We start from the raw sequence: 21869 nt of genomic DNA on the forward strand, positions 1-21869 counted from the left end.
TCCCTGCATGTATGTCTGTGTGAAGCTGTCAGGTCCCCTAGAACTGGAGTTACAGAGAGGTGTGACTGCCATGTGGTTGCTGGGAATTGAACCCAGTCCTCTGGAAGAGCAGTCAGGGCTCTTAACCACCGAGCCATCTCTCCAGCCCTATAGTGGATATTCTTAGTGTGTTGTAGCCTACTAATACATTTGGAACAGTTATTCATGTTTTTATTTTTAAACACAAAATATTTAACATCGTATAAGGGGAAATCAGACTATTAATAGCTATTAGATACCCTACATATTTTTTCTGTGTTTTATATATAGCTCCCCAGGTTTTCATTTAAAATAGTCTCATTAAAAGAGTTTTCTAGTCAGGCATAGTTGCACACACCTTTAATTCCAGCACTCAAGCGGCAGAGGCAGTCAGATCTCTCAGTGGAAGGCCAGTCTGGTCTATATAGTGAGACTTGGTGCTCAACAATTTTGTTTCAGAAATAATAACAGTGAAAACAAAACTATCAAACTATCAAGTTTAGTGATAACAGTATAGGTATGAGATGCATTTTTCTGGTGAAAGGGAGGGTAAAGAAAAATGATTTTGGAGGCAAAAGTACTTTTATAAGGTAAAGATTAGATAAAATAATGATTAAAGATTAATGTATGTTACAGACTGAAAATTAGCTACAGTTATAACTAAGTTGATTGTAATATAAATGTTACAATTTTAATGTGAAAAAAATTGCTTCATTCTGTTTATGAAGTTGACATTTTTAAAAAAGGATATGAGCTGGTGTGGTGGTACAAACCTATGATCCCAGCACTTAGAGACAGGAGGACTTCTGAGTTGGAGGCCAGCCTGGGCTACATCATGACCTCCACGACAACCAGGGCTACATAGAGAGAACTATCTTAGAACCAAATACAAAGTCTGAGTATTTTGCCTGAGTGTGTGTCTGTTCACAGTGTACACATTGCCCAAGGTGACCAGAGGGCGGCGACTGATCTGATTCTCCTGGAACTGGAGTTGCAGATGGTGGTGAAGCCGCCATGTGGGGGTCCTGGGAACCAATCCCAGTCCTCTGGAAGAGTGGCCAGTGGTTTTAACCACTGAGTCATCTCTGCTGAGCCATCTCTTCAGCCCCAAGCAAGGCTTCCTTTACAAAGAAAGGGGAAGGCTTGGAAAACAAGAACTTTGTATTTCTCTTTGACTAGTGTGACACTTAATATACTCACGGGCTTTGTCTTTTGCGTTTTCCACTGGAAAAGCCTGTGTTTACAGGAGAAATTCAGATGAGAATCATTCCTACTCAATTACATAACGAGTAGGAACTCATCCAAGTGGACAAATATTTAAGTCTGTTTAAAAATGTGACCTATTAGGTAAACAACTAATTGTCAAAATTAACTGGAGCTGGCTCTGTTCTAAGACTTGCCCTTTGGGACACATCCACTAATGCCTCATAGAAACCTATGTACTGTCTCTGCTAAAGAAAACACCACGCAGATGACCCGGCAACTGAAAGGAGTCTGCTCTCCCGGAGGAGGAGGACTAGCCTGAGCCTCACGCTACTACAGGACCCGAGGTGACCTCTCTCACAATGCCGATATCTCATCTCCAACTCTGGTGACTGCCAGTGCCCTAGGTAACTCAACATTTCTCCATGTGTATGTTTCTTAAATCCTCTTATAATTAGCCATTTTAGTTTTTAAATACAGGGTTTCTTTGTGTAATCACCCTGGCTGGCCTTGAACTCACGGAGATCCGCCTGCCTCTGCCTCCCGAGTGCTGGGATTAAAGGTGTGCCCCACCCTCAGCTATAACTAGACATTGTTTTCCAGAGCTGAGGACGGAACCCAGGGCCTTGTGCTTGCTAGGCATGCGCTCTACACTGAGCTGAACCCCAGCCCCTATAACTAGAATTATTCATGACACTTAATATTTCACTTGGTTTACTCCTAAGTGATAAAGTACTAATCTTTGTTTTAATGAAGTCACAAATGAGGGGGTTTTCTTTTGTTAGTCATGTTTTTTTATGACTGACTGTTTACCCCCTCCCTGCTTTACTTAAAATTAGTTTTGTCTAAAAGATTCAAATGTTTTCACTGTCTTTGTGACGAATATTTTTCTCAGCATACAGTATAATTTGGCTTTAAACACCTTGTTTTTAAATCGATAGAACAATTTAAATTTCCTTTTTAGAAAGGCCTTCCAATGTGGAGAATATAGATATTTTAGATTAGAATTCTCACAGCCAAAATAAACGAACATTTTCATATTAAGAAAAAAATGTGGCTGTGTAGGGAGTGGGGTGTGGGGGAATGGTGACCTGGTAGAGCTCCAGAAGTTTAGGCCAGCCAGGGCTACATGTTTCAAAGTCCAATCAATTTATGTCGATAGAAACAGTGATCTAAACATTATAAAAGGCCTATCATATGCTCAGATGTTTACAGAGTACCTTGAACCCCATATACTCTGGTTAGAGACACCCAAAGATGTGGGTTAGCTCGGTAACACCTGCGCACATTTGAGAACACACACACCAGTTACTAACAGCAGCGGCAGCTTTCACCAAGTTCACCCCATAAGTGCTGAGGTTTCGTGATTAAATCAGTGTCTAAACTGCCCCACAGTACAGTTAGCTGGGCCTAATTTAAACAATACTTGTATTGTGCTAATGCAAAGGAAATGGACAATACTACAGTGACTCCCCCAGAGTCCCACGTTCATTTCTGCTACTAAAAGTCTGCTGTGTCTGGGAAGAGTGTGACTCCCCGGGTCCTGACAGGCCTCCCTCCTGCTTCTGTCACTGTCAGTTAGCACATGCTGAGATCAGGGGACCTGCACTGTCGTTAGCCAATTTCTTCATGATGTGATCTTCCGTTCACATTTTGAAACTAAACGTGCTATAATGGCAGCACAACGCAGCAGGCCAGGTCAGCGTCCACAGGCCAGAGCTGGAGTGTGGACGCTGACCATCTTCACTAGTCAGTGCTCCACCAGAGGGTACAGCTACACCAGCAAGCTGGCCAAAGAAAAGCCCAGAGATCTAAGATGACAGCTCAGAATGCCAATAGCGATGAACACAGGGACATGACTGCTCTGGTTTTTTAAACAATAGATAAATTTTGATTATCTAAAATGTTTCCTTCAGGGGCTGGAGAGGTGGCTCAGAGGTTAAGAACACTGACTGTTCTTCTACAGGTCCTGAGTTCAATTCCCAGCAACCACATGGTGGCTCACAACCATCTGTAATGAGATCTGCTGCCCTTTTCTGGATGCAGGCATACATACAGACAGAACACTGTGTACATAACAAATAAATAATTAAAAAAGTGTTTCCTTCATTGTTGGCATCCTTGCTTATTTTAATATAATGAACTTACTACATGTCACATGTAAATGCTGTCAGACGCAGTAGGCTCACTGGTAGAGGACTGTCCTCCTCTATGGCCTCGCCAGCTAGTCCCCTCTCCTAAGACTGTCCTGACTATTACCTTGCCTCATCTACGTCAGGTCCTGGGAATGACCTCCTAGCTGTGAGGAACATTACAAAATGTCATGCTTAGCCAACAAGGAACTGTGAATGAGAATTTCTGGAAATAAGTGTGCCTTATTAGAACTGCAGTGGTATCGCAAGCTAGTTTTAAACCCCAGGGTCATTCTTTGCCCACCTTTGTGTCAGACTTAACAAGCTGTGACTGAGAGATAAAAACCCTTTTGGAAGGGATTAACTTAGCAGACCCTGGTTTCTACCAACACAGAAGCTCAGTGTGTCATCCGATAGAAAGTGAGGCTCATGATAGAGCTTCCGAGCATCCCGGAGCAGCCTCTGACACGTCCACCAATGCATGTGAAAAGCGTCTTCATTTGTGAATTTGTTATTATGAAAACCTTCTTGAAACTGGAACCTGCTTCCGTATTGGATCATTGGATCATGGAGTCTGTGTTCCTGGGCCACAGTCACTCTTATTTGGCTCCAAAATATACTGTGTGTTATCCCCTGGGGTGACAGCTATGTTTTATCACTGAACACTGGCTTAGAAGGAAGAGCAGCTTAGGACCATGCTGTAAGTTGCAGGGGGGTGGGCACTAGTGCAAGGCCTTGGGGCACACGCACACACACGCGCGCACACACACACACACACACACACACAGGGTGGTGTTTCCAATCAGATCCTCTGGCCTGACATTTCCATGTCACTTGGTTGTAGCTCTGCTTAGGGCTGGGGGCCCAGGCCCCAAAGTGTCCATGCCCAGAGCTCCTTGCTTCTCTTTCGTGACCTATAGCCAGCTCTCAGGGAGCCTGGCCAGCTGCCACTACCTCCCTCCAGCAGCCCCACTACCTGGACTTACCAGGTATTCACTCTCTGCATCCAAAGCACTAGTGGCTTCGTCCAGGATGAGCACAGGTGGGTTCCTCACTAGGGCCCTCGCCATGGCCACCCGCTGCTTCTGACCACCTGACAGCTGGGCTCCCTTCTCCCCGGTCTCTGCATGAAGGAGGCACAGGGTGAGTTATTAAGAGGCTTCTTTCTCCTTGTCAGCACCAGTTGTGGCGTCATTTCTGAGCGTCCCCAGCTGGGACCATCACAGAGGACAGCTCAGGGAGAGATGCCACGCGGCATGCAGATTACCCCACATGCACCAGATAGGTGCCTAAAGTGTGGCAATGCACTGCACTGTTGCTGCTCTGTGGCTGGCAGGGGACAGTCTTCCAGAACGCACACTAGGTAACTCCACTGTGACGATCTGCCCTGACACACACTGCTGTCACCATCACAGTGTGTAAGTCCCTACAGATCAGGCAGAGGACCCAGTGCTGGATGTGATTACTGTCATTACCAAGACAAATATTAATAAGGACTCAAATATCTGTCAATAGGAAACTGAGTCAGTAAATCAATATAAAAGCCAAAAGAGGAGGAAAGAAGGGACGGGGAGGGGTGGGACGAGTACTTGAACCAATAGGAAAGGTCATTAAGATGCACTAAGGACAAAAGCCACCAGGTGCATAATTAGAGGCTGAGCTTGGTCTATAAAAGGGCGGAATGAAGACATAAAAACCCGGGTGTGAAGGTGTGGTGTTCAGTTGTAGTTCCTGCAGTCTGCTCTGCGAAACTGGGATAATGCAGGCTCAAGGTCAGCCTGGGCTACATAGTAATAAATGTCAGAAAATCTAAGAAAGGGCTAGAAGATGTTGTAGCAGGTCAACGCACTTGCACAAGCTGGACGGTGAGTTCAGTCTCTGAGTCCCAAAGGAGACTGGAAGGAGAGAAATGTCTCCTGAAAGCTGTCCTTACACTTACACACACACACACACACACACACACACACACACACACACACACACACACACACAGCTTGTTGAGACAGGGTCTCCCCAGCTAGCTTAGAATTATAGCAATCTCCCTGCACCAACATACCCAGATAAACGGAAATTTTGTTTCTTTGAAAAAAACAAAACAAAAATAAAAACTGAGCCAGACACTCAGTTGAGCCACTGAGCACGCCTTTAATCTCGGCACCTGGGAAACGGGCAGACAGATCTCTGTGAGTTCAAGGCCAGCCAGGACTGTTATACAGAGAAACCCTGTCTCAAAAAACAAACAAGAGGGGCTGGAGCAATGGCTCAGCGGTTGACAGTACTGGTTCAATTCCCAGCACCCACATAGCCGCTCACAGCTGTCTGAAACTCCAAGATCTGACACCCTCACACAGACATGCATGCAAGCGAAATACCAATGCACACAGATTATAATTTAAAAACCTAAGAAACTGTTACTTTGTGTGGATGTTTTGCCTGCAGGTATGCCTATGTACCACATGCCTGGTGCCCCAGAGGCACCTGGGACAGGAGTTGTAGACAGTTGTAAGCTACTGTGTGGGTACTGAGAATCCAACCCTGGTTGGTCCTCCAAAGAGCAGCGATGTATTTTAAGTCATCTCTCCAGCTCCTTGTTTGTTCATTTTTCAGACAGAGTCTTACCACATGGCCCTGGCTGACTTGGAACTTGCTATGTAGACCAGGCAGGCCTTGAACTCAGAGATCTATGTGCCACTCTGCCTTATCAAATATCACATGCCACTGAGGCTAACTGACATGCTCATGTTCCTGTGATGTGAATTTCATGTTGATGGAAGGAAAATTAAATGATGGTTGTCCCTAAATCAGAGTGGCATTGTCCTACCTGTGCTGTACCCGTCCTGAAGCTCCATGATGAAGCCATGGGCATTGGCCTTCTGTGCGGCCTCCACGACCATCTCGAAGGGCACAGTGGGCAGGCCGTAGGAGATGTTGTCTGTGATGGAGCGGGCAAACAGCACGGGCTCCTGGCTTACCAGAGAGATCTGTGGGTGGGGGAGTGGAGAGCAAGGTGGCTAGGAGGCTGGTGATGAAGCTCCCAGCTGTCACCGGCAGCACCCCAACCCCACCCCACCCCACCCTGACTGGTGCCAGGAGTCTCAGGTTGGAAACCTGACCCACATGCTGGCTGCTCTCAGCTGTCCCTTCCTTCCTTGATGGGGCCCTTGGTACCCAGACCCTCCTAGACCTCAGGCCGCCTAGAATGACAATCTGGAGCCAGCAGCTCTTACTGCGCTGAGTTAAACCAAGTTTCCCCCTGACTATGGGGGGGATAGCTCTGTGACTTTGTCAGGTGAGGGTGCAGGAGGCCATAGCAGATCTCCCTGGCAGTTGCCCTAATTCTACTCAGCCCCCACCCCCCTTTTGAGAGAAGGTCTTTCTCTGGCATCCAGGCTGGCCTAGAACTCAGTGTGTAGCTCAGGCTGGCCTCGAAATCCTGAGAGCCCTCCTGTCTGAGCCTCCAGAGGGCTGTGATTAGTCTCCAGCATCCTCAGCAGACTCACCTTTCCCTTCAAAGACAGTGGGGCCTGTGATCTGGGGGTTCACAGAAAGAACAGTAGGGATGGCCCAGCGAGTGAGGGTGCTGCCACCAAGCCTGAAGATCTGCGTTCAATCCCCAGGACTCACATAGAGGAAGAGAATCCCACTCCCACTAGTTTTTCCGATCACCACATGTATAGTGTGGTCATGTGTGCACGCCCCAGCACACGCAGCATAAACAATAGGGAGCACACACACTGTCGCTCTGTGAAGTGAGTGGCTGAAAACAACGTGGCTGCCCAAAAGCTGGGGATTGGTTAAACAGGCAGTTGATGTGGTAATATATATTTTTGTTTTTATTGTATCTGTGCCTTTATTTGTTTGTTTGTTTGTTTTGGTTTTTTGAGACAGAGTTTCTCTGTGTAGCTTTGGAGCCTGTCCTGGAACTCATTCTGTAGGTCAGGCTGGCCTCGAACTCACCTACCTCTGCCTCCTAAGTGCTGGGATTAAAGGCATGCACCATCACCCCCCTGGCTTTTTTGTGCCTTTAAATACTGACACCTTTATATAAAGACAGGAAATAAATTGGCAAGGAATTCACTGGACAATCCTGAGCTACAACTGGACCGGGGAGGTGGAGAACTCTCGTGTCTTCGTTATAAAATGCACTGAAGGGCTGGGGAGGTAGCCTGGTGGTTAACAAGCGTGCTGTACAGACTGGGGGACCCATGGTGGTGCTGGGCGGGCAGGAAGCTTCAGGAGGCAGAGGGCAGGTCCCTAGAGATGCTTAGTAAGACTAGCCATTTGGTGAACTCTGGGTTGGACTGAGAGATCCTGCTTCGAATTATAAGGTAAAATAGTGATCTAGGGTGGTTCTAGAAATCCACATGCATCCTCACACATGAGCATACACACCTACACACATGTATGCCACACATGCAAGAATGCATAAACACATAAATATACACACGAAAGGAAAAAAATCACTAAAATATGAGAAAAATCACTAAATCATGGCTATGGTATGGCACTTGACAGATTGTGCTTTTGATAATTTAAAAAGCATAAAGTAAGGAGACAGCATTCCCCTGAGGAAAACCAGATGACTAGTAAGCGTCTAAATGGGGCTTCATGTCTTTAGTCATCAGGAAGTGAGAAAGCTCTCAAAAAGCTACTTCCGCACACTCACCACTTAGCAGAGCTAGGACTGACACTGTCGGGGAATCCGAGCCACTCGACTACAGCCCAACGTGTCACATGCTGGGACACCGCCCACCTGCCACCCGTCTCTGCTTACATATGTTTAATGCAGGGAGACTTCCCAGCCTCTGGGTCCTGCCACACGGAGACTAGCGCTCAGCTATCTCAGTGGTAGACCAGTTATCTAAATAGAGGCCTTGGGTTCTAGCCCTGTTAATGCATACATGTACATTCGAGCATGCTTAGTTATGCATGTGCGCGCGCGCACACACACACACACACACACACACACACACACACCCTGCTGGGAAGGGAAGGGCTCTCCTGTACATGTATGTGTGCATGTGTGTGGTATGTGTGCAGAGCCAGAGACTGATGTCAGGGGTCTCCTTTACCTCTCTCCACCCCATTCACTGAGGTAGCAGTTCTCCACCGCACTCTGAGCCTGCCCATGTGGCTAGTCTCAACACAACAGCGGCTCACTCTGGGCATCCTTTGCCATCTGAGGCTGGAATTACAGGCAGGCTGCCACAGCTACTCAACATTTACATAGGTCCTGGGGATTCCAGCTCTGTTCCTCACACTTGAACAGAAGGAATTTTTGTTATTGTTTTATGACAGGGTTTCTCTGTGCAGTCCTAGCTGTCCAGGAGCTCACTCTGTAAGACCAAGCTGGCCTCAAATTCACGGAGGTCCTCCTGCCTCTGCCTCCAGAGTTCTGGGATTAAGGGTGTGCGCCACCACTCCTGGGTTCCTTGTTCCTTGTATTTGAAAGGCAAAACAGTGATCCAAGTCATCTACCATGACATGAGAGCACACCTTCCAACCCCACTCAATTGCTATACTCTTGTGATGTTTAAAAAGTAAAATGACCCAAACTCCTGCCAGAGCGGAAGGTGTGGACAGATGACAGACAGTGATTCTAACAGAGAGCATCCCTCAGCACTGGTAAACACAGCAAGGCCACCTGTGACTTGGGTGGGAGGGCAGACGCTAGATAGGCCCTCTGCATCCTCGGGACGGGACCAGCATCCGCTGATTCCAGAGCCCATGCTGCCCATGTCTGTCCTCTAAACACCTGCAGAGCCACACACTTGTGGCATACCGCGTTCTCAGTCCCCTCTGGACTCCGAATACAATGTCCACACTTAGTGAGTAGTTTCTATACTACACTGTTTAGTATAGAATATACTAATACATCTCAATGTGGTGACAGACAGACATAATCCTAGCACTCGGGAGCCTGAGGCAGGAGGACTGCCAAGAGTTTGAAGCCATCTTGGGCTACATGAGAGACCCCTTCTCAAAAAGTCAAAAGAAGGGCTGGTAACGGCTTGGCAGGTAAAGGTGTTTGTTGCCAACCCTGATGCCCTGAGTTCCATCTCTAGGACCCACATGGTGGAGGGAGACCTCTGCATGGCAAGCATAACATACATACACACAAATGTTAAAAACAAAAACCCCAAGAACCATTATACAAGGGGAAGAGAGGCCATGGTCCTGAAAGCAACTGTGATAAAATTGTGTCATTAAAAAAAGATGTGAGTAGTGTCGGGAGGAAGAGAGGGTGACAAGGTGAATACTGCCAAGCTGCTCTGTATGAACACCCTTCTTACTAAGCCCACTACTGTACAGTGAGTGTCTGCTGATGGAAACACTGAAGGCCTACTCATGCCCAGGACTTCAGTGCACGGCTGTCCACCTGCAGGTGAGGAGCCATGACAACAGGAGGGACCTCATGCACTCTGACCCTGCCTGAAGGAAGCTCAAGCTGGGTGAGGTGGAGACATGCAGTCTGGGGTTAAGCTAATGCCAATCACAGAAATGGGTCAGGTGAGGCTTTACCCCTAGGGGAGGAGAATGGGCACGGTGTCTTGTGACTGTCAGAACGCTCTATGTGGTGAGGTCCACCAGTGATGGCTTTTACATTGCACCCTTCTCTGCGTCTGTGGCTCACAGGAAGGGAAGGTAGGAGGACAGGGCATGTGACACTCACCACGCGGTGCAGGTACTTGTGGTCATAGGCGCCGATGGGCTTGCCATCCAGCAGCACTCGGCCGCCCTGCAGCGGGTAGAAGTTCTCTAGGATGTTCACACAGGAGCTCTTCCCACTGCCGGAGGGCCCCACCAGGGCTGTCACCTTGCCTGGGGACAGGCTGAAGGAGACGTTCTGCAGAGACACAAGGTGTTCAGGTCTCACAGGCAGGAGGGCATCCCCAGCCCACTCCATCGCCTCTGCCTCAGTTGGTACTGTTGGCAGCACCTGAGAGGTCTTCCTAGGACGCCAGGTCGGGGGGTGTTTGACTTTACTTTTTTTCTGAGGTACTGTGAATCGAACCCAGAACCTTATGCATGCTAACCAAAGGTCCAGTAACTGAGCTACATCTCCATACTGGGGCCCAGGGCAGTCTACAACTTACTGCATAGCCTAGGCCAGCCTTGAACTAGTGGCAATCCTCCTGCTGCAGACTCCCAAAGGTGGAATTATAGCCCAGCTCTCTTTTCACTGACTGTCCTGGTCCTCATTGCTCTGCAGCCCAGGGGGCCCTTGAACTCCTGCCCTGGGCCTCCATAGCTGGAATGACAAGCCCAAGCCGCCAGGACTGGCTCAGCGGCTCCTTTATATTTGTGTCGCCTTTGTCTGGAGTGTGCTCTGCAGAGAGCCACCTGCTCGGCTCCCACTTCCTGGACAGGTCTTGCTCAGAGGTCACCTCTGAGGAGAAGCCCTGCTTGGATGTTAGTGCCTCTCCCCTCAGCAGAACCCAGATCCTTCATTTCCTTGCCAGTGCTTCTGAAGGGGCGTGGCATGCAAATTAAGGGCTGTGCTTCCATGACTACCGCACTCCTTTGGCTTCTGGTTAAGGCACTAAAGAACCTGTGACCCCTGCTCACAACACACATGTCCGTTTTTGGCACTGGGAATGAAAGCCCGCTAGGCAGGCACTCTGCTTGAGCCGTGTCCGGCCCTCTCTGACAGGTCTCCCTGAGGTTCAGTTCCTCAGTGCAGCCCAGGGCGGGGCCTTACTTGCTCCTGCCCACACAACCAAGCGGTAGGAAGGATGGTTCTGGCAGACCTCAAGCTGTTCTTACCTGTAGGACCTGCGTGTGGGGCCGAGTGCGGTAGGTGAAGGTTACATTCTCAAAGTCCACCCGGCCCTCCAGGTGGTCAGGGGCCAGGCTCCCATCGTGCACCATGGTTGGCTGTCTGTCGATGAACTCGAACACCTTCTCAGCGGCCCCCACTCCCTGCATCAGGCCACTGTAGACAGAGCCCACGGACTGCAAGGAAGACACACACCCTGGTCCCACTGACAGCTGTCCCTGACACCCACAGTGACGAGTGTGGGGAGGTCACAGACTGCAGCCTTGGGGGAGATGCCACCTCCTGGAGCGGCACTCAGTGATCATGAAAAAGTGAAGGTGGCAGGAAAAAGTGATGCCACTGTGTCCCAGCATGACGAGCCAGGGCCCAGGGTTGGCCCTGCTGATTCTACCGCCACCCCGCAGGGGTGTGCACGCCCCACGCAGGTGCCTGTGGTGAGCACAGCACAGGGGAATCAAACCTTCTCTTTCTTTTTTTTTTAAGTCTATGTATCCCTGGCTGTTCTGGAACTTACTATGTAACCCAGGCTGGTCTCAAACCCCAGAGATCTGCTGCCTTTGCCTCCCGAGTGCTGGTATAAAGGCGTGTGCCAGCCTGGCAACTGTTTTTCCATGGCCTTTTGTAGCCCAGGTTGGTTGAAGATGTCCTTTTGACAGGATTTTACAATTTGACCAGGCTGTCCTGAAACTCACAAGAGAGCCTCCTGTCTCTACTGCTGGAATTAAAGGTGTGTCCCACCATGTCCAGGTGTCGGGGAGGGGAAGGAAGTCCACAAAGGGACAGTCATGGTGTGGCCGGCCTGGGCTCCTGCCTCTGGCAATAGCAGAGTCTGAGAGGTAACCCAGCTGCCGTGCCGGGGACTCTGAGTTGATGCCCAAGCTGCCAGCTGTTAGTTCCTGATCTGCCTCCCAATTCCACCTCTCCAGTGCTGAGGGAGGCCTGCACCAGCCAGCCCCGTGATCCAGTGCTGAGGGAGGCCTGCACCAGCCAGCCCCGTGATCCAGTGCTGAGGGAGGCCTGCACCAGCCAGCCCTGTGATCCAGTGCTGAGGTGAGGCCTGCACCAGCCAGCCCCGTGATCCAGTGCTGAGGGAGGCCTGCACCAGCCAGCCCCGTGATCCAGTGCTGAGGGAGGCCTGCACCAGCCAGCCCCGTGATCCAGTGCTGAGGGAGGCCTGCACCAGCCAGCCCCGTGATCCAGTGTGAGGTGAGACCTGACTCACACAAGCTCAGCAAGCTCGCTACCACTGGAGCCACAGCCTCGGCCCTAATTGAGTTTTTAAATGGTTCTTACTGAAGACTCTGTATATTCTCTCTGGCTACACATGCACCCAATATAAACATGCACCCTAACCATCGCCCTCTTCACTGAGCACTTGTAAGCAATGAGGTTGCTTCTCTTAGAAGCACAGAGAATGCAAGAATTTAGCTGATCTCACACAGTAGGAAGTGGCGGCAGAGTCTGAGCCAGGATGCCTGCTTGGCTCCTGTGTTCAGCCCCTTAGGAGTTGTAATAGTGTCTACCTCAGGGACATGAGTTAATACCAACAGAGCACATGGTTGCCCTGAAGACAGTGTGAGGATACAGTGCACACTCACTATGCCCGTGTGTTCCAACAGTGACGTCATTACATAGTACACACTCACGATGCCCGTGTGTTCCAACAGTGACGTCATGTGTCCCTCAGAGCTTGTTTCTCTGGCATCGTTATCCCAGAACCATATTTGAATTTCTGAGATGGGTCTGAAGCAATCTTGCATGCACTCATTCTATTTGGCTAAAATCACTCCCACCCAATATAATCCAAACCTATCTCACCTGCGCGCCCTCCCCCAGCCCCCAGCCCCTCACCTCCATGCAGTCTCCCAGGACAAACTCGTAGATGATGAAGGCGATGAGGTTGCCGCTGCTCATCTGCCCTGAGATGACGAGGTGGCCCCCATAGTAGAGGATACTGACCTGGACCACCAGGAGTGTGAGCTGTAGAGGGAGGGGCTTGGGTTATGCTCCCAGGCCTCAGCCACCCAGGGCCCTGCCCTCCATTGTGTCCCCACTCTGTGAGTGGGACCAGGGGAACAGGAGAGGAGCTTCTTTTGAAACTTAAGTCACTAAGCTTGGTGACAAGTGTCTTTTCCCACTGAGCCATTTCACTGGGTGCTGGAAGGCAGCCTTAAGGGCTCTGCATACTCTGCCACAAACAGAAAACTTCATTGCCCCATCTGTCACTCAATTTCCTGCCCCCAGAATCCCCTACAAAGGCCCCTAGCTGGAGCAGGCTATGGGTTTGGCAGCAGAACAAGGCTTTCTTTGTAAGGCCCTGGCTGGCACATGCTACTCTCAAGTTCCTCTGCCTGGCCAGGCAGGACTATTAGTGTTCATTGTAAAGAGCATGGATCAGAGAGGTTGGTGCACCAACTAAGGTCACACAGCAGGCAGGCAGAGCAGGACAGTGAGGATTTTTGTTCCTATAACTAGACTCCTGAAGAAGAGCAGTGTCTTGGGTCTTTGGGGAAGGGAGGTCTGAGTGATGAGACAAACCACTACCTTCCCAGAATCTCCAACAGCCCTTCCCCACTCCAAGGGCTAGACAAGTGTCCTGTACAACAGAAAGAGCCCTCCTGTGGAAGAACTGGCAGGGGCTCAGCAGCTGGCTGACACTTGTCCATTCTCTTCTGCTTGGCTGGCATGTTTAGGGGTAGTGTCTCAGGTAGTGCCTCCTGGCTCCCTTGTACCCCTCCAGCTACTTCCTCCCATGACACTGTACTTCCTGCCCCCACCACTCCAGGCCGGTCTAGGTCCCACCTCCCAGGCTACTGGGACAGGGACAAACCAAGTTCTCTAGGGAGGGGCTGAGGTCTAGGTTAGGCCAGAGCTAGTCTGGGGAAGCAAGCTCCTACCTACCCTGCCACCTCCCATAGACGGGGACAGAGGCGTCTGAAGGGCGCCATATGTTTCTAGGAAGGACTCTCAGATGACTTGTCACCCGTATGTGGGGACCCGGACTGTTGCCCACCCCCTCACCCCTGGCATCTGAGCACACATACCCCGCTGCCCCAGACATAGGACATGTAGGCTGCTGCCTCCTTCCTGTTCAGCTTGTAAACCTGCTGTAGCTTGTGAAGGAACACCTCTGCCTCCTCCTCCTCATTGGCAAAGCTGCGCACCGTCTTCATGGCGCTGATTGTCTCCTCGGCCGTGGTGCTGGCTCTGGCCAGGGCACTCTGGACCTCCTTGGAGAGCCTCTGTGGACAGGAATGGGCAGGACAGCCTCACTACACTCCTGGACCCACCTCCATCCCACACTGCGCACCCCAACCCCATTTCCTTCTAATGGATAGGACAGACTCAAGGGAAGTGGAGTTCTTGGGGTGTAGGCCAACTTCTAAGGGCTAGGTGATTCATTCATTTATTTATTTATTTATTTAATGCACTTTGGGGTTTTGCCTGCATGTATGTCTTGTGAGGATGTCAGATCCCCTGGAACTGAAGATACAGACAGTTGTGAACTGCCCTGTGGGTACTGGGAATTGAACCTGGGTCCTTTGGAAGAACAGCCAGTGCTCCTAACTGCAGAGCCATCTCTCCAGCCCCTGGGTGATTCTGAAGTCACCCACCGTGCCTGAAGGAGAACACTGACTCCAGTTTGAGGTAAATCTTCCAGAAAAGGAGCTTCCACACCTGGCCCTGAATGTTGCTCAGGTTGCACACAATCCAAGAAACACCAAGTGCTAAGGGACGGTGTTTGTTCCTAGCATGGACTGGATGAGGTGAGAGATGCAGACGTGTGCACTGTGAGCACCACAGGCTGGGAATCTGCTCGTACAGTAAGCAGAGGCAGTTGGAGGGGAAGCTGCCCCGCTTTGCTCTGTCCCACAGTAATTGACACAAGAGCTGTCTAGGCAGGCCAGCAGTGCTGCCCCGCAGGGCGGGATGGCATGGGGCTGTGGCTGGTTCCACGATCTGAGTGTCACACTTGGTCACAGGGAGCAGGCAAGGCACACCACACCCGGGAGGAACCAGGTAGGGCCCCGAGTCATGTCTGCTTCTGCTGTGTTTTTTTTTTAATCTTCAATTATTGTGGTGGGGACATGGGCACAAATCTCCTAGCATGGGTGTGGTCGGTTTTATGGGGCTGATTGTGTCCTTGCACTTGCTGGGTTCTGGGGACTGAACTCAGGTCACCAGGGTTGCACAGCAAGTACTTTTACCTCCCGAGCCCTCTAGCAGCCCCAGGTCGTACATGAGGTTTGTAGAGAGGGTAGAGCCTAAAGAATTTCTTCAAGGCTCCACCTACTTGGAGGTGGGGCCTGAGGTGGGCAGAGACAGAGGCCAGCAATACTGCAGGAAGGTGGGGGCAGGGGCAGGGGCAGGGGCAGGGAAGGGATCAGTCTCCATCCCAACCTTTTACTTTCCCCTCAGCGAGGAGCTGGTGGAGAACCCGAGATGAGGCTGAGGGGAGGTGGCCTTTCCCAAGGCTGGAGGCTGAAGGAAATGTGTTTACGGAGGGGAGAGCTCCGGAGCTGGGAACAGAGACCCACCTAAGGCAGCTGGCAGCGCCTGCTCTTGAGTCCCCTCCCCAGTGGTGCCTGAGCCTGTCATGGGGCCCTGACCTGCATGTCTGAGCTCAGCTCTGGGGCTCCTGCAAAGCCAGGAAGCCAGGGAGAGTGGGCCCAGTTAGCAGGCGGCGGTGGAGCAGACTGCAGACTGCCTCATCCTAGATCACAAAAGCAAGTCACTTAAACCCCAGCGCCAGCCTGGGCCCTCATCACCTGTCCCTTCCCCGTCGTCACCTACAGCAGACACACAGGCACATTCCTGCCACAGAGTTGTGGTGTGTGCTGTGCCCTGAGACACGGTCCCCTTTCCTCGGGTCCCAGCAGCCACCCCACTCGGTCTGCCTTGCCTTGCTTTGTAGTGTAGTGCCAGTCCTCAGGCCAAGTGCTGGATTACAGCTGGGAGCCACCACGCCTGGCTGACACCAGTGCTGCTATTACCACGACCCGGGGCCAGCTGTCACTTGACATGAGCCCTGAAGGTGGGGCCTACTTCACTGCTTCCCGGAGCTGGACACAGGTGCCCAGGGGATCCCCAGTGACCACATAAAGAGGCAAATGGACACACACTGCCTTCAGACAGCCTGGTCTAGCCCCTTAGGCTCTTGCAGCAGACACAGGCCCTGGCTGGGGAGCGGATGGCGCCTACCTTGTAGTACTTGCCGTAGACGTTGGACACCATCATGATGATGGGGAAGCCCATGAAGGTGACCAGGGAGAGCTGCCAGGAGAGGCTGAACATGAAGACCACCACACCCGTGACCTTGACTGTGTTCCTCAAGAAGATGTTGATGTTCTGGGAGACCAGGTCGCTGACCATGGTGGTGTCAGAGGTGAGGCGGGAGATGAGGTCCCCTGGAACACAGGCAGCTCAGCCCTCTGTGGCAAGGATGCCCAGAGCTGCCAGGTGGGCACAGGGGACGCTAAGGAGCTTCTGAGATAGTGTGAGTCAGGTCTTCCCCACCGTGCCTTCTGGGAATGCCTAGCCTGGAAGGCTAGGGAGCCAGCCCCAGTCCCTAGTACCATTTTTTCCTTTGTTTTATTTGAGACCAGGCCTCAAGTAGCCCAGGCTGGCCTTGACAGGATCACAGGTGTATGTCACCACACATGGTTGCAGCATCTGCCTGCCCACTGAGTGGAAACGGCAGCTGAATGTTAGCTGTGGAAGGGTCAGCTTGGTGCCACACACTTACTCATCACAGCTGGCAGAGTGGATAAACACCCCACACCCACCTTAGAAATAGCCCCCTGAGCTCTGAGAGGAACATATAGCAGGTGTCTCACACAATGTGGGGTACTGGGTTAGGAGCATTGCAACAGCTGTCAGGTATGGCTTCTACAAGGGGGAGACAGGCCCTGAAGGTGAGGTGTGGGACACGGCTGGGCTGGTCCAGTGCCTGAGACCATGGTGGATTCCTCTTCTTCTCCCTGCTTAGGCTCCCTCATCACTCAGTCCACAGGGACTGGGGCTCTGCAGGCCCCTCTCAGACAGCACCGACCCCTGAGGTTTTCACAAGGCCTCACCCACTGCAGAGACCTCAAGTGGCCTGGCAAGGGTCCTGTGGCAGGCACAGATCACCCCCAAACCTCCCCAGGCGGCTTAGCACTCCAGGGCTCCACCCTGAAATGGACCAGAGGAAGGGCTGGCAGGGCAAGCCATGGTACTGTTGGGCCCCACAAAGAAGCTAGGTCACCCTGGACACCCAAAGTCCCCAGGAGGGACCAACCTGTACGGTTCTCGTCAAAGAAGCTCGTCTCCTGCGATACCAATGAGCGGAAAAGACAGTTCCGGAGGCGAATGTTCAGTCTGGCAAATACGAGGGTGAAAATGCCGCCCCGAATACCTGCGGCCAATGAGCTGATTGCAGATGAGAGACGGTATAGCCGGTGTCCTTCCGGCAGGCAGCAGCCCCCACCCCCTGGCCCCCCAAAGTAGAGAGGACAGGCACCCTTTAGGAGTAGTGTTGGGGTCTAGACCCCTTCACTCCCCAGGAAGTCCCTCAGCAAGGGTGAGGGACTCAACACCGTCAGCCAGACCCTTCTAGAACAGTTTAGGAAGCTAGTCCTTTGGGCTGCATATTCACAACCAGCCGGGGAGGGAAAGAGGACATTCTCAGGGGCCGGAGTTGTCTAAGATGTGGCTCAACCAAAGCCAGGTTGAGAGGTTGCCATGGTGCTGGACTGAGGCTGGGTTGCACCTCCACCCTCCTGCCCTCCCTCCCACCGCCCTCCTGCAGATGTGCTGCGTATGGGTTGGGTGGCTACCTGCCAATGGCCAGCAGGCAAACGACAACAACGGCCGTGCTGAACTGGTCCATGCTCTTCTGGATCACAATGCTGTCGATGGCGCGGCCTGTGTAGTAGGGCAGGAAGGTCTCACCTGGGGGAGACAGGGCAGGCTTAGGGGCAGCCACCGATTCTCACCCAACTCGTGGCCTAGTCTGCCAGTGCCTGCTTACCCCTGCAGTAAACTTGATGGGACTTAATCACCATGGAAACAAACCTCTGGGCATGGCTGTGAGGGAGTTTCTAGACAGGATTAACCGAGGTGGGAAGGCCCACCATACATGTGGGCTCCAGTTTCCCACAGGCTGGGGTCCCTGACTGAATAAAATGGAGAGAAAAAGCTGAGCCCCAACGTTCATCTGTTTCCAGGCTGTGGAGGCCGCGAGACCAGCGGCCTTATGTGTCTGCCGTGACTTCCCACCATGGTGGACTGTACTCTCAACTGTGAGCCAAGTTCAACCCAGAGAAGAAAACTAATACGGCCTCTACAGAGACAGCACTGGGACATATCGACATGGCCTGGGCTGACGTCAATGACACCTGTGCATCTGGCACATGAAGCCATCACCCATCCCACCCAGGCCACACAGCTCATCATCAGCTGAGGGGTGCCAAAGGTGATTTCATTCGTCTGGGTGTACAGTCCACCTTCCAGAACCAGGAAGCCCTTGCCATTCTGCTCCAGGCGGTGCTGGTCCCACCCCTCTGAGGGGTGGAGCTCTGCAGCTGGCTGGGTGACTCCTCACTCACGGCTTCCTGGATCTTCACCTGGCTGACTCAGTTGGTCACAGAGCAAGGAAGGAGACAGCTGAGATTCAACCCAAGTTCATACATGTTAAAGAGCACATATGTGTGTGTGGGGACTTTGAGGAGTGTTTCACTCAGCTGGTCTGAGCCTCTCAAAGCCCTGCCCTTCCTTTCTTGCCGTTGTCCTGGGGGACACAGTTCCTCTTCTTCAAGGACACAGTCACGCGCTCACCTCACCTTGGATGAGGGCGGCAACCCTCACCAGACACCAAACCTGGCACCACCTTTGATTTTTAGCACTGGGGATGGAGCTAAGCCCTGACCCTGACCACAAGTTCAGGAGAGCTAAAACGCCTGCCTCCCAAGAATCTGGAACGCCCACTCTCACAAGAATAGCTGGTGCAGAAGCATGGCTCTCAGGGTTGGGTCCCTGATTCCTCTGGGTGTCCTCACCGCAGCTCTTGAGACTGGACATAAGGTAAGTAAGGTAGGTTCTCACAGAGCTGCGTGCACCCTGACCGTCTGTGGGGCTCTGGCGCCCTCTGTTGGATGTGAAGCAGGAGCTGGAGGCAGCCATCCGGCTCTAGCCAGATGGGTCTCCTGACTGGATTTTACCTGAGCTGCTCTGTTCTGCCTCATTTTGCCCTCAGGGAAGAAAACATCAATGCGCTCTGATGATGGTGAGTTGTGTGGTCTTGGGTATTGGGGGTACTAAAAACCCTTCTGGGGAATTGATGAGCATCATGGACACTCCAAATTTCCCAAATCTGACTGCTATTGCTGTCTCAGCAAGTCCCACCCTGTTCCAAATCACCCATCTCACTTGTCACGGGGGCTGCTTCCCACTTTTGAATTCATCCACATCTTAGCCCTCTCAACTCAACGTGGTCTGTTTACTCCCGGCTCACCCAGGGCAAGAACCAAGGTCCTTGCAATGACTGATGGAACCTGTGCGGGAAGGCGTGGGATTTCTACCTTTCTCACTCCGCTCCAGTCTCTATAGCCGTGGCTACCTTGTTAACAACCAGGTACCCTCTGCTCCAGGACCTGTGCACACTGACCCCTCTGCCTAGAAGACAGCTTACCTCAGACATCTGTTCCCTTATCTCCTCCAAGTCCCAAATGTCACCCGGTGTTCTTATGGCTTTGGTATTTTTGTTCTTGCTATTTGTGGAAATGACTTCTTTCCACAGAGGAGGTGACTGGAGCTTACAGCAGTTACATGGCTTGTAGCCTGCCCACATTTCTATACAGTTGAGATGCCAAGAAACTCAGTGAGAGAATCCTGCTTTACAGTGCTTGGGAGCTGAGGCAGGAGGATTAGAAGTTGAGGGTCAGCCTCAGTGACATAAGACCCTGTCTCAAATGGCAAAAATAAGCAGGTATGGTATAGCACATGCCTATAATCTCCACTTGGGGGGTGGCAGCAGAGATCAGGAGTTCAAGGCCGGCCTGGGTCACATGAGGTCCTGTCTGAAAACAAACAAGAGCTAACGAGTTGGTAAAGACCTTGTCCTGCAAGCATCTGAGTTCAGACCCTGGCGCCCACATAAACAGCTGAGCATGGCAGCAGAGCCTGGAACTCCAGCGCTGAGGAGGCAGAGGCCCAGCTGGATCAGCGAGCTCCAGGTTTAGTGAGAGACCCTGCTTCAAAAGCTGAGCTGAGGAAGGCCGCTGACCTGGCCTCCACACAGGTCCACAGATACAAAGAACATAAACTGGAAAGCAAACGGAAAAGAATCCCGGCTGGTGAGCCGGCTCACTGGGGAACGCTCGCTCTGCCACCACGCCTGCCACCCTGAGTTTGATCCCGGGACCTACATGGTAGGAGGAGAACAGACTCTCTAAGCAGTCCTTGGAACTCCACTCACAGGCATGGCGCGTGCTCAACCAGCCCCTCTCCAAATAAGTGAATATAAATGTGATTTTTTAAAAAACTGGGAGGTGGTGGTGCACACCTTTAGTCCCAGCACTCAGGAGGCAGAGGCAGGTGGATCTCCAAGTTCGAGGCCAGCCCGGTCTACATAGTTAGTTCCAGGACAGGAAGAGTGACAGAGAGAAACTCTGTTTTGAAACAACAACCCCCTAAATCCCCCCCCAAAGAATCCTTCCAGGACATCCAGGGATATGCAGAGAGACCTGACTCAGAGAATAAAATTTTAAAAGGAATCTTGATGAAGAGGCAGTGTTGATGTCTGGGGTTGTGGTGCATGCCTTTAGTCTCAGCACTGAGAGGCAGAGGCAGATGGATCTCTCTCTCTCTGAGTTCAAGGTCAGCCTGGTCTACACAAAGAGTTCTAAGACAGCCAGGGTTATACAGTAGAACCTGTCAAAACGATAAAACAGAGAGGTGGGGGTGCACTGAAACATGTCCCCACTCGGCTGGTGGCTTTCTTCTTCTGTTTAGGCCATGGGGGACAGAAGAAAAGGGCAGACACAGACATGCCTGTGGACTGAATAGAGACTCGCGCTCATGGCCCTCACAGTCACTCTGCACCTACACCAGGTGCTCTGCTTGTCTGGCTTAGCTCGTACAAGCACCTTGTCCCGCTGCAGGGTGAGAAACTGAGGCTCAGCTTGCCCAGAGTCAGTACTACTTGGCCTGATGTAACCCTGATGGCTGACAGAACTCAGTGGCACTGTACGACAGCTGTACTCCCTGGGCATGCCACCGCAGACACAGGGACAAGGTCATGGAGTGACATCTGGTGCCAGGGATCAGGACCCGGGGTGAGTCCAACCTGGCAATAACACCACCATAATGACTGAAGTGGTGGCACACCAGGCCACTTAGGAGAATCCAAGAGAGGCCTAGGCTTTGACGCAAGTGCAGAAGAAGGGTTAAACAGAAAGGGTCAGTCTGACGCTTACAATCACTCAAGGTCAACGTGCTCCCCACGTGCTAGGGCTTGTCTGGGGCATTTTACCTTCTTAGCTCAGTGACCTACTCTGCGTCCCCCAACATCATGGGATTGCATAATTTCAATTTGACATCTCTCAAAAGCTTCTGTGATGGAGGATCCCCCACCTGGGACATGGTGCAAGCTTCAGAAGGCTGGCCTACTCGGTGCAGGGGTGCTTTCTCTTCACCCCTCCCTCTGTCATCTCTCTCTTCCTGGCCACCATGAAGGGATGGTGCCCCACTACGCT

General features: G+C 51.7%; 1 protein-coding gene and 1 long non-coding RNA gene across 3 annotated transcripts in view; one reads left to right on the forward strand and one right to left on the reverse strand.

Moving 5' to 3' along the window:
• Positions 1-3242, forward strand: part of LOC121133926 — a 34153-nt gene extending 30911 nt beyond the window's left edge. Inside the window, exons 3-4 of one of the 2 annotated variants that reach the window (XR_005870942.1) lie at positions 1476-1628; positions 3188-3242. This is a non-coding gene — a long non-coding RNA (uncharacterized LOC121133926). Of the gene's footprint in view, positions 1-1475; positions 2107-3187 lie in introns of those variants that run through there. The other variant, XR_005870941.1, reaches the window with a different exon arrangement.
• Abcb9 (ATP binding cassette subfamily B member 9) overlaps positions 1-21869 on the reverse strand; it is a 34297-nt gene that overhangs the window by 4930 nt on the left and 7498 nt on the right. The window contains exons 3-11 of the mRNA XM_040731163.1: positions 17952-18066; positions 17414-17544; positions 16336-16541; positions 14178-14375; positions 12985-13113; positions 11121-11309; positions 10027-10200; positions 6175-6334; positions 4340-4476 (exon numbers count right to left, since the gene is read on the reverse strand). Of these exons, the coding sequence (XP_040587097.1) occupies positions 4340-4476; positions 6175-6334; positions 10027-10200; positions 11121-11309; positions 12985-13113; positions 14178-14375; positions 16336-16541; positions 17414-17544; positions 17952-18066 (1439 nt within the window). The remainder of the gene's footprint in view (positions 1-4339; positions 4477-6174; positions 6335-10026; positions 10201-11120; positions 11310-12984; positions 13114-14177; positions 14376-16335; positions 16542-17413; positions 17545-17951; positions 18067-21869) is intronic.

The sequence above is a fragment of the Mesocricetus auratus genome, unplaced genomic scaffold (assembly GCF_017639785.1).
Source record: "Mesocricetus auratus isolate SY011 unplaced genomic scaffold, BCM_Maur_2.0 Super-Scaffold_100025, whole genome shotgun sequence".
NCBI lineage: Eukaryota > Metazoa > Chordata > Mammalia > Rodentia > Cricetidae > Mesocricetus > Mesocricetus auratus.